The sequence below is a fragment of the Belonocnema kinseyi genome, chromosome 4, assembly GCF_010883055.1.
Source record: "Belonocnema kinseyi isolate 2016_QV_RU_SX_M_011 chromosome 4, B_treatae_v1, whole genome shotgun sequence".
NCBI classification, from domain to species: Eukaryota; Metazoa; Arthropoda; class Insecta; order Hymenoptera; family Cynipidae; genus Belonocnema; species Belonocnema kinseyi.
In genome coordinates this window covers 114,627,741-114,639,130 of record NC_046660.1, presented here as the reverse complement: position 1 = coordinate 114,639,130, position 11,390 = coordinate 114,627,741, and the positions used below count along the sequence as shown (strand labels likewise).

The 11,390-nt window shown below is 28.9% G+C and overlaps 2 protein-coding genes across 3 annotated transcripts in view; one reads left to right on the top strand and one right to left on the bottom strand.

The window, feature by feature from the left end:
- LOC117171225 (autophagy protein 12-like) overlaps positions 1 to 5,061 on the bottom strand; it is a 6,219-nt gene extending 1,158 nt beyond the window's left edge. The window contains exons 1-4 of one of the 2 annotated variants that reach the window (XM_033358327.1): positions 4,824 to 5,061; positions 4,135 to 4,205; positions 3,847 to 4,030; positions 1,382 to 1,518 (exon numbers count right to left, since the gene is read on the bottom strand). In XM_033358327.1, coding sequence (XP_033214218.1) covers positions 1,382 to 1,518; positions 3,847 to 4,009 — 300 coding nt within the window. In that variant the 5' untranslated portion in view covers positions 4,010 to 4,030; positions 4,135 to 4,205; positions 4,824 to 5,061. The remainder of the gene's footprint in view (positions 1 to 1,381; positions 1,519 to 3,846; positions 4,031 to 4,134; positions 4,206 to 4,823) is intronic. The other variant, XM_033358328.1, reaches the window with a different exon arrangement.
- Positions 5,062 to 8,671: 3,610 nt separating this feature from the next.
- LOC117171506 (26S proteasome non-ATPase regulatory subunit 12) overlaps positions 8,672 to 11,390 on the top strand; it is a 21,870-nt gene continuing 19,151 nt past the window's right edge. The window contains exon 1 of the mRNA XM_033358877.1: positions 8,672 to 9,174. The gene's annotated coding sequence lies outside the window, so the exon portion shown is untranslated. The remainder of the gene's footprint in view (positions 9,175 to 11,390) is intronic.

The window sequence follows — 11,390 nt, the reverse complement described above, 5'->3', positions numbered from 1 at the left end:
TTAAGCTTCTATGTTTCGCTACCCGAGATGGCACCTTTCTATTTCGTCTTACCGAGATGGCACTATGTCATTTGGGCACGTCGATATATAGAAAAGCAAAACGCTAAAACCTCCATCCAAATTCGAAAATATTGCATTTTTACATTCTCATCATTTATGATTGAGAAAGTATTAGAATTGTCGGAAATTTGACATCACATTTTTTCAACGGATCTCCACGTTTCGAGACCCCCTGAATCCGAAAATCAAGTTTTTAAAATGGCGTCTGTCGGTCCAGCCGTCCGTCCGTAAACACGATAACTCTCGAAAAAATGAACGGATCAAATCCATCTTTCACACACTTTTTTTAGGTCCTAAAAGAAAAGACGAGTTCGTTAACCAGCCGTTTTTGATAAAAATTCAAGAAGTGAGCGTATCTTGAAAATTTTGTGACCAGTTTTTTCTGGATTTGAAAATTCTATGTACGGATATTTATAGTATTAAAAAGAACAAACAATTTATCTTGATGACTTTTTTCGATAAAAAGAAAATTCTCAGAGATATAGCATTTAAAAAATTTTTTAAATCAACCGAAAATCAAAATTTTAAGCCAAAAAACGCAAGATATGAAAAAAAAGTCAAGAGAAGAAAAACATTTCTTTTTGAAAGCTCTACAAGATTATCATAACAAATTTTTGGATTTTCTTAAAAAATCTAAAATTCAAATTTTGATTGCACAAAAATAATGAAAAATAAAAAATTCCATTTTTTGGTCAAACTACGTAGGACATGAAAAAAAGATGAATTAACAAAAATTGTTATCCCAAAAAAGATCTACAATTTCGTTAAGAATCACTTCTTGATAGGACGCGTACTTTTTGTTTTATTCGTGAAAAATAACATGCAAAGTAAAAAAATAAAATAAAACTGAGTGGAAAAACGACGAAAGTTACGAGAAAAAAGATTGAACAAATCCTGTTTACAAATATTTGTCGAAAATCGAGCGCGCTGCGCGAGTGTCACGATGAGGATGCGTACCTCAAAACCTACAGAGCGTTTAGAAACTTAATCTTTGGCTATACTTAATTAGGTAGATGATTCAGAATATGAAGACGCATAAAAATACTGCCACCTAAAAAAGGTTTTTTTGATCAAGTTTAATTCAAACATGCCAAATGTAAAGAACGAATATCCGAGCGCGAAGCGCGAGATTGAACCGTTGCGCGCCCTAGGCGCGCTTAAACGCGCGAGCCGCGCGCCCGGCGCGCGATGAGAATGTGCCCGCGAAGCGATTAGATTTTTAATGAAAAAAGGGGGAAACACAGAAGGAAAGGGGAAGACTGTGCACCCTGTGAAAAGGAAAAATATTTGTCAACATTAAAAAAATGGATGAGTGACTTACTAATCTTTCGTTTGGTTCCAATTTTATATACTTTTTGATAAATTCCCCAATTGAACCAATGTGCTTCTCTGGATTCACAGCCCACTTCTTTTTCTTCATAATAGGCGCATCGCCAGTGGCTTTTAATAATATGTCAACTAAAAAACAAAGGATACTATTTTTAAAAAACTATTTAAGACTATTTATGCTGATTCTCTCAGATTTGTTACTCCAACTTCTTCGAAATGTTGAAAAAAGTGATTCAGTTAAAAAAATGGTTCAAACTGTCCAAACAAGACATTTCTTTTCAAAAGCCCACTTCCAAATACTTTCAATTGTAAGTTTCAATAAAATAACTTAAAATATGAACGAATGTTTAAAGATATTATAGAATACTTTTATTTTACCGAATCATGCAATTGACTTCCTCTTTAAGAATTAAGGACAAACTTTTCGAAGCAATTACATCATTTTAAAAACAGAACACGTAATTTCCAGACTTTTCTCTTATAAAATATAAAGGTAAAGAATTTAAAACATTTAAAATGTAAAATGGGCATTCTTGGAACGACACTTCGCATGTATCAGAGGCGAATTTACTGCCTGTATCATAAAAATTATTTTCCGACTTAGTTTTCGTTACAAGTAAACGTATCTCATGGTTAATACTAGGCAACAAGGTTCAGCATACTTTTTCCGTAGAATACGAATCTGAAGGCGAAAATGTTCTATCTTTTATCGTTTTTTCAGAAAAATAGGTTTTCAAAGTTGTATGTGATATTGAAAATAAAATCTTGAATATCTACGAAAATATTCATTCTACATAAAACAGAAGATCAGTGTCAGAATCTGCGTCTCAAAATAGAACGAAATAAATTTGATAAAATTTTGTTCTGTAGTGTAATTTTTCTTAATCCGATCCTCCGACATGATAAATAACTAGGACATTAAATCTAGAGGTTACTGAGAATTACGCATCATACACATAAACAGTAGGACATAAAATCCAAACATAAAACTATCAAATACACTGATTGACATTACTTTCAAAATTTTATTCGTAATTCGAGATATTAATTAAGATAAATAATTGAGGCAACAAAATTTAACTTTAACAAAGTTTTTTAAGGTTTCAAAGTTTAAAAAATTGCATCGTTTTTTTTTTAATTAATAGCCTATTTTTACCCAAAAAATCCACCTTTTTACTAAATCCTGTCTTTCAAAAAATGCGTGCTTATATACAGAGGACGATTTATAAATTTTATGCAGAACGAATCATTTTTGCGACTACCAGAATTTTTTGGTCGATAAATTTAATTTCGGAATTATTCTCACAAACAATGCAAGATATCGTAAAGGAGTAGAATATAGAACAGTTTTCTTTTAGAAATGTTTAGAATTAGAACATTTGAATACCCCACTTAAGTCAAAAGTGAAAAAGGTTCAACGAAAGAATTGATCGTTTTTTGCCAAACGAACTTAAAAATTCAAATCACTATAAGCTCGCAGACATTTTTTCTCTCAAGTGAGAAAACATGTGTCGTTTAATTTCCTCTAAACAACAACTATTTGATCGACAAGAGATTCTAATACTTGAAATGTACCAACCTGTCTGATTTAAAATGGATTCGGTCTACTTGTTATATATCCGTTTAAAATATTTAGTATGATGCTAGCACTGCCGTACAAACTAAAAAGATACATAAGTCCAATTTCACTCGAACTCAGAAAATCGAGAAAAACTGTTTGCCCAAACAACTGTAATATTGAATAAAATTTTGAGTAATAAAGATACGCTATTTGGGTAAAAAGAATGTGCTTTTGCATATTTTGAAATAAGAAAAAATTATTTTTTAAACAAGTTCTTTTAGAAAATGGACTTGAGATGTTTTACTAGTGGCGAAAATTAAGAAAGAACAGTCACTTGCGGATAATGCCTTTGTCGAAGAGCTCGAGCAGTCTCAAAATACAAAGACAAAACATACGTAAGGGACACTGTGTATTCAGCGATTGTTCCGAACTTACCCGAACGATCGTCGCTAGTGTATAACCGAATCTAGCCGGGACCTACTTCCCGCGGATTTCCTATCAGAGTCCGAGCTGATTCATAAGTCTAAAACATACGTAGGGGCAAGCGATTCTTTTCTTTCGTAAATTCGCTCCGCACTCTGTCACTTTTATAAAGGAAAAAATAAACAAAGTTCTTTAGGTTCTTTTTCATGTGTATGCTGATGACGTAGCGCATGCCTTGGACAACTTTTAGGACACGCAAAGCGCTTTACGTATATTTTTCTGTTGTATTCGTCAACTTTCCTCGTCTATAAACAATCATTTTTTGCAGTGAATATTAATAATTTTTATTAACACAGTTAGATGCAGCTTTCTCTTAGGATCCGACGATATCAAAGTCAATTTTCATCAAAATGTTACATATGTATCTTTTACATTTGGACGGCAGATCAATAGATAAATATAAGGAAATTTACTTTTTGATTTGTCTTTGGCAGTTGCTTGAGCGTGTTCATTTCCAGAAAAATTGGTTTCAGCACAAGCAGGTTCTTGTGGCTCTTCGTTGGCTAACGAATCTGGGGCTTCTGGCTTCGAGTTATCATCTACCGTGGAATTTCCCTCCTGTTCCGTATCAGCCATTATTTTTTAAAGCACTTGCCTCTAAATGGAAACAAAATAAACGCGAAATCAATATTACTAGTACTATGTTAAACAGCTGCAATCATTAATAAATTATTTGGAAAAATTTCAATACAGGTACACACATATTTCTTTCTACGTTTCCGTCTTTCTCTACATTTGCCGAGAATGAGTCTATGGTTATTCTCCTAAAACACTTTAAAATTATAATAAGCATTTTAGTCACATAATCACAAATATAGGAAATCAATATATGACTAAGATGCAAATATTCGAGTGCTTCAAATTTCAAATGTATGTGAATTAAAATGTTTTCAAATGTTACATACTTTTCGAACTAGATTAATAAGTTGAGTCTTTCAGCAAAAAATGGTCTAATATATAGAATTTTAGTATAATTACTAATCTATAACAATGCTACAACATTGCAGTGTATCAAGCTAGCATGCACTGAGATAAAAAATTGTTATATAAATTACGATTGAGCAAGTTTATATTTTTATTAAAATAAATATTATTAGAAGTTTGTTTTTTAAAAGTTTGTTTCCGAAGCTATCCCATCGTTTCCATTTATTCCCAAAAAGTGCTATTATTTTAATTTGTTATTTATTTAGAAGTTACTTGCAGTTACTTGAATTTTTCGGTCAAAATTATTCAAATTTTCTGGCAGAAGCGGAAAACTTCGGACGCAGACCTCAGAAAGAATATAAAATAAAATTGTATACAAAAATAGCCAAAATTTCCTTCCCAACATTCTTTCAACGGTATATTTGGATAAATTAATATAAAATGATTAATAATAAATTGCACTTACATATATTAATTAAGGTTAGACTAATCCATTCCAATCCATGTTCTGTAAATGCTTCAAACTAATTACCCCTCATAAGGTGATTAAAAATAAATAATAAAATAATGACGTAATTTTTTCAAGATGCTGAAATTACTTTTTTAATGATGAAACTGGCTTGTTTTTTTTTTTTCAAAAAATATACACGTATTTCCTATAAGTTAACAAATTGACAGCTACACCGAAGATTGGCTAGACCACGGCTCCAGCTCACGGTGGAAGTAGACATGATCTAATAAATACATGGTCTAGCCACGCGCAAGTAAAAAAAACCGAACCAATAAGGACCCACCGCTTAATTTCTCCATCTTGGATAAGTAAGGCGGCAAAAGTAAGGGATTTTAAAATGTAAAATGTAACAAAAATTTCCTGTACTTCTGAGGTGTAAAAATATTTCAATCCTGATAAAATGTATTTTAATAATGTTGGATATCGCTAAAGAAAAATACACATCAAATATAATTTTAGGTTATATGTTTCATAACCTCTTTCTACGGACGAAAAGTGACATATCTGTGTCAAATAAAATGAAATTGAAGTCAAGTGGGAAAGTTCTGCATAAAGAAAATAATATAATGCAGTAAAGGCTGGCCGCAGGACCGGGAAACCTGGAAAACCGGGAAATGACCGGGTATTTTATATGGCCGAGGAAAACCGGGAAATGACAGTGAAATTATTTTGTGACCGGGAATTTTACAGAATTTTCAGAATAAAAATTTGTCAAACTTTGATTTCAACTGTTTTTGAAATAATTTGTTAAATTATAATTTTTATAAATTATTATATCATTCACTTTAGATTTCAGAAATCTTTCACTTAAAAAATTTCAATTTTAATTTTTAAGCATATATTTAATTTAAAGAATTTTAAAATGCTGTTTTAGCGGCTTAAAATATTAAAAATTAGAAGTTTTTAAAATCGAAGAGTTTTTTTATAAAAAACAGAGTGGCCGCCGAATCAGGAAGCCGGGAATTTTACGAATTTTCAGAAGAAAAATCTGTTCAAGTTATATTTTAACAGTTTTTTAAATAATAACATTGTAGTTTTGAAGATTTAAACAATTAAAAATTAAAAGCATTTTGAGTTGAAAATTTTTGATAAAAAACAGTTTCACTTTATCAACTGTAAATATAAATTAAAAAATTGTTTTAAAAATGGATCTGTACTCTAAGTATAGAAATCTAAAAAATAATTGATTTGACCAAACAATTCTAAATCCGTTCAAAATTTGAGAATTTCCAGATTGTAACTGTTTCAATCCGAAAGTCTTGATAAGAATGAACTATTTTCAACTTAAAAACAAATCCATAATAGTTTTGTTTTATTTAATTTGCAATTTTTTAATGTAGAAAAAAAAGTGTTTAATGTTTAGAAATATTTCACTGTTCATTTAAGACGAGTAGATTGAAACTGAATATTTAAAAGAGAACAATTTGAAACTAAATTGTTTTACATGAAAAGCTTTGAACCTTTAGATTTTCGAAGAACTTTTGATCTTTTAGCGTTACAATTTGAATTGTTCGATTTGAAAAGTGTTTAATTTATGAATAAAATTCTTAAATTTTGATGCATAAATAACAATTTAACACTTATTATTTATACAAAAAATTTGAGTAATTTTAAGAGATATATAGAAGTTTTGAAAAGATTCAAAATTAATTCAAAGTTTGAAATTATTTGAAGTAATTTAAACGAAGTGTGTTAACATTTTTTTCTGGACTTCTAAATATATTTTAAAATTAATCAAAATTTTCCTCCAATTTTTGAAAATTCAGCAAATTAAATGAAATCTTTAATATCTTCCATGTTCGTCTTTGAACATTTTTAAATGTCTTAAAACCTTCTTAAACTTTCTATTACAATAATTTTTCAAAGTTAAAAATCATTTTAAATTTTCCTACGAATCTCGAGAAAATTTTTATTCTTTTGTAGTGTTTTGTAGTGTTAATTGTTTAAAAAATTCTAAATTTGTTGTTTCAAATCTGCAAAAATATAAACTTTATTTATAATTAAGCTGTAAGTCTTTCAAATTATTTCAAGTTCTAAACTTAATTCGAATCTTTTTAAAACTTCTAAATATCTCTTATTATTATTCTAAGATTTGTTAAAATAATGAGTAATTATTGTTCTTTATAAATTCAAAATTTTTTTTAATTTGCAGGATTTTCTTAAATTTATAGAAAAAATCAATTCATTTTAAAATATATTTAAAAGTTCTGACAGAAAATTCAAAAATGATTTTGAATTTGGAAAAATTCAAAACCAGTTCTAGATTTTTTAACATTTTGAAATAAAATTTTAAAGCTTTTGAAGGATGCCTAGACTATTTAAAATTAAAATAATTTAACTTCTAATTTGAAAAATGTTAAGGCAGAACAATTATTTTTTAATTTTTAATGTGCCTAGCTTAAAATTACTTAAAATAACATAATTTTGTGAATTTTTAAAGTTCATTGCTTGATTCTTTATTTAATACTATTGACAATTTTAACGTGGATTTATATTTTTGGAACTAATCTCAATCTTTGAACTCTATAATTTATAAAAGTTTTACATTTTGAAGTTTATTTTCATTTCAATTAAAACTGTTTAATTTAAAAGTGTTAGTACCTTCTAGTTCATACGTGTAAATTATTGAGCATTTGAATACACAATTTTTGAATTGAAAACTTTTAGACTTCAATTTTAAAAGTTTGGAATGCCGTGAAAAATGTTTACAAACCGGAAAAACTCAGGGAAATGACCGGAAATTTTTTTTCCTCGATTATAACGGCCAACCTGCAGTGCCCATAACATAAAAAATGATAATTATTATGTTTTATTTATTCAAAAATACTTCCTTCATTTTTAGGACGATGTGAGCGAACGATATTCAATATATTTAATATTTATTTAAAATTATCGATATTATTGTTCTTTATTGTTTTTTACAATTTGTGTTACGTTCATAATATAATTAATATATTAAGGGTGGAAGGGAAGAAGGTGGCGAGTGGCAATTTTTTTTAGTGGGTTTTTTTGTTACAAAATACTAAACAATTCTAATACACATCGAGGTAAAAGAATTGTTTCAAAATCGTATTTTTAAATTCGATTTTTATCTCCATTAAAAATAAAGATTTTTATAATCGAGCTACTTCATATGATATTCACTAAAATATCTCGGGTGGCCTCACCATCTAAAAAGTGATTATTATTTATTTTTAATTAAGACGATTTGCATTATATGTAAATTCAGAAGAATGTCAAAATTGTACGATATGACCAATTATTTTATAATTAATGTAAGAATAATAGATCTTTCTTTTAATCCAGATCACATACAGATCTTACCAACTTTTCTGTAAAATGTATGGACTCGCGTAATTCTATGACAAACCTCTGTCACTTTTACATATATATTCCTCAACGAATTGTCCACCTGAGAATTATTTATTCACTGGATTCCCCCTCATTGCATCACCACGCAATGGCATGCCAAGTCCCTTGTTTCCTATGTCCATGCCTCAAAATCATTTTCAACTAACGTTTCGATTATTGTTAGGGTGTATTTACACGCCTGTCGTATGCAGACGGAAAATGTATCTTTCTCTCAATTTACCATGTGACGATGCCATGCATTTGTCTCAATCGAGATTTTCCACCCAACGAAAAAACAGAGAAAATCTAGAGTGCGATAAATACGTGGTATCATCACATCGTAGAATGAGAAGCAGATACATTTTCCGTTTGCAAAGGACAGGCGTGTAAATACACCTTTAATGATATACATTCTCTGGATGAACATAGACCTTTTCATTTCAATTATTTTTTGGTGCGCGAAAGAGAATTGATCTTCCTGTCAATTTTCAGCCCTGTTGCTCGCAATTGCATAGGAAATGCAGTGTTTTTATTAAAAAATAAACTTTTGAACGGTATAGCGAAATGTTTGTGAGTAAAAATGGAAGGAGATAATACGATGCCAATAATTGTGGGAGAAAAAAAGTTGGAGCGCATAAGAGCTGCTGCTACGGATTGCGTAAAAGTAGTAGTCGCAGTAAAGCAATTTTTATTTTATTTCTATCCCTAAACCATGCCTACAATTTCGAAAGGCAGAAATTAATAATGCGAGTATCAAATTCCACTTAAAACGCCTGAAGCGTGCAGAAAATGCAATAAATGGGTGAAGTTGTGTGAACGTAAAGATTCCAAGTTTAAATCAATCAGGAACGTCACAAAAGATGAATCTATTTGTTCTTTACACTTCTTCGGAGAATCTGGACCTACAGAAGAGCACCCAAACCCGATAGAATGTCGGCCGAAAACTATAAAAGAGGTAAGAATAATATAAAAATTTATTAGAAAATATTAAATTGTGTTGTGACCGTTCTAACCTAAAAATACATCGTGGTTATCAAACGTCAGTACGTCCAGAGTAGTACATCGTCATGAATTTAGTTAAAACTTAATAATATTAATAATTATTGTAAAAATTGTGTTTTTAATTTTTATTTGTTATTACAATGTTTGTGCTTGTGTTGTAATTATTGCGATTGTAATCATTGTGTGTTGGAACTATTATTATTAAATTTATCAGTATCGTTTTTTTATTTGTATAAAGAAAATATTTGTAATTGATCAACTGCGAATGTAAATTAATTCATGATTTTAAAAATGGGATTGTACTTTAAGAAAAGAAACAGGGAATAATAATTGATTTTACAAGACGTTTTTGAATCAGTTCATAATTTCAGGATAGTCACATTTTAACGTTAAACACTAAACTGTTTTAATTGGAAAGTCTTAGAAATTAAACAAGTGTAAACACCTGATTGCAAGTTTATAAACTATTTTCAATTTAAAAATAACTTCAAAATAATATATTTATAATAAAAGGTTTGTATTCAATTTAACATATTATTTCAGTCTAAAATATTTCATTTTTAAATCATTTAACTTGAAAGTTTTCAATAAAGAAAAATAACTATTTCTAAATAAACTATTAAACTTTAAACATTAAAATGTTCATTTTTTTATTATTTTAAATGTAACTTCTGAGTCAAATCATTGAATTTTGATATATAAATAACAATTGAACGCCAATTATTCTTAGAAATATTTTGAGTAACTTGAAGAAGTATTAAAATTGTTTCGAAAAAATTCAAATTGATTTATAAGCTTTTTAAGAATTTTAGAAGGCTTCAGAAAAATAAAAAACATTATGTAGAAAAATAAATTGATTTTTGACTTTGAAATATTAATTTAGAGAGAATATTTTTAAATTTTTTAGAAAGATGTATAAAATTGTCAAAAATGAATCTAGAAGATTTTAAGGAAATTTTCCAATTGGGTAGGATTTTAAAAAAGTTGTAGAGAAAATCCGAATTATTTTGAAAGATGTTTAGAACTTTTGAAAAAATTGTTTTCAATAATAATAATAATATTGCTGTAGGTCATCTTTGAATTGTAATTGGCAGAATAACCTACACATTTTTCGATCTCGAGGCATTTCCTCTGAATAGGCGACAGCTCAGAAGTCATTTTTTATTACCGTTTTAACACATTTACATATTACTTTTTGATATGTTTTTAAATTTTATTAAAATTCAAATTGAATATTAAATATTATTGTTAATATTAAAAAAAATGAAATAAGTTTACAAGAACGAATACTTAATATGTTATGCGTAATAATAACAAAGAAAAATTTCTGTTTAAATATCTTCATCTAAAAAAACTTCTAAAGATGACTTAAGCCATTTAAAGGAATTGTTTCTTTCTTCATTATACGAAGTATTTTGGTTTAAAAAAGATTCTTCAATTGAGATACAAATCAAATTGTATCCGTACAAATTGATACAGATCAAAATTGTATACGTAGGCAAGTTTCAACTGATATACTGTAATATAATTAATATAATTAATTAATTAATAATAATTATAATTTATACGGATTGTATTGATAATCTGTTAAAATTACACTAAACAAGTTATAAAAACATGTAACATCTATATCAATACACTTCACTGAAACAAAACAAACCAAATGATCGCACAACTGGCGTAGTCGCCTATTCAGAGTAAATGCCCCAAGATCGAAAAAGGCAAACAAAATATCAGATTATGCCTCGATTGAGTCTTGTGGTGGGGGGAGTACAGTTCGCAAAACGCTTCCTCCCCAGTCGCTTATTCAGAGGCCGATCTGTATTCTATACTTACAAGCTAATTCCGTCACTTGATATATGTAACATAACTTTAAAGTGACACTTGCACACTTTTAAAAAAACGATTAATGTTCAGCAATACGTATATTATTAACAATAAACGAAACAATAATTGAAACTGATTTTAGTTACTATATTACGTCATAGATTAATATCATTCTCCGGGACAACTGAAGATGGCTCTGTTGGCGCACCAAATGTAACGATCGCATAAATTTGCATTCCATCCACTAGGAACAGCACCGTCGCTTCCATAGAATGCGCGGTTTCGATTCGAAATTATAAAATATTCGTGCGAAAAGTAAAAAGATTGGCAAGCAACATTTCA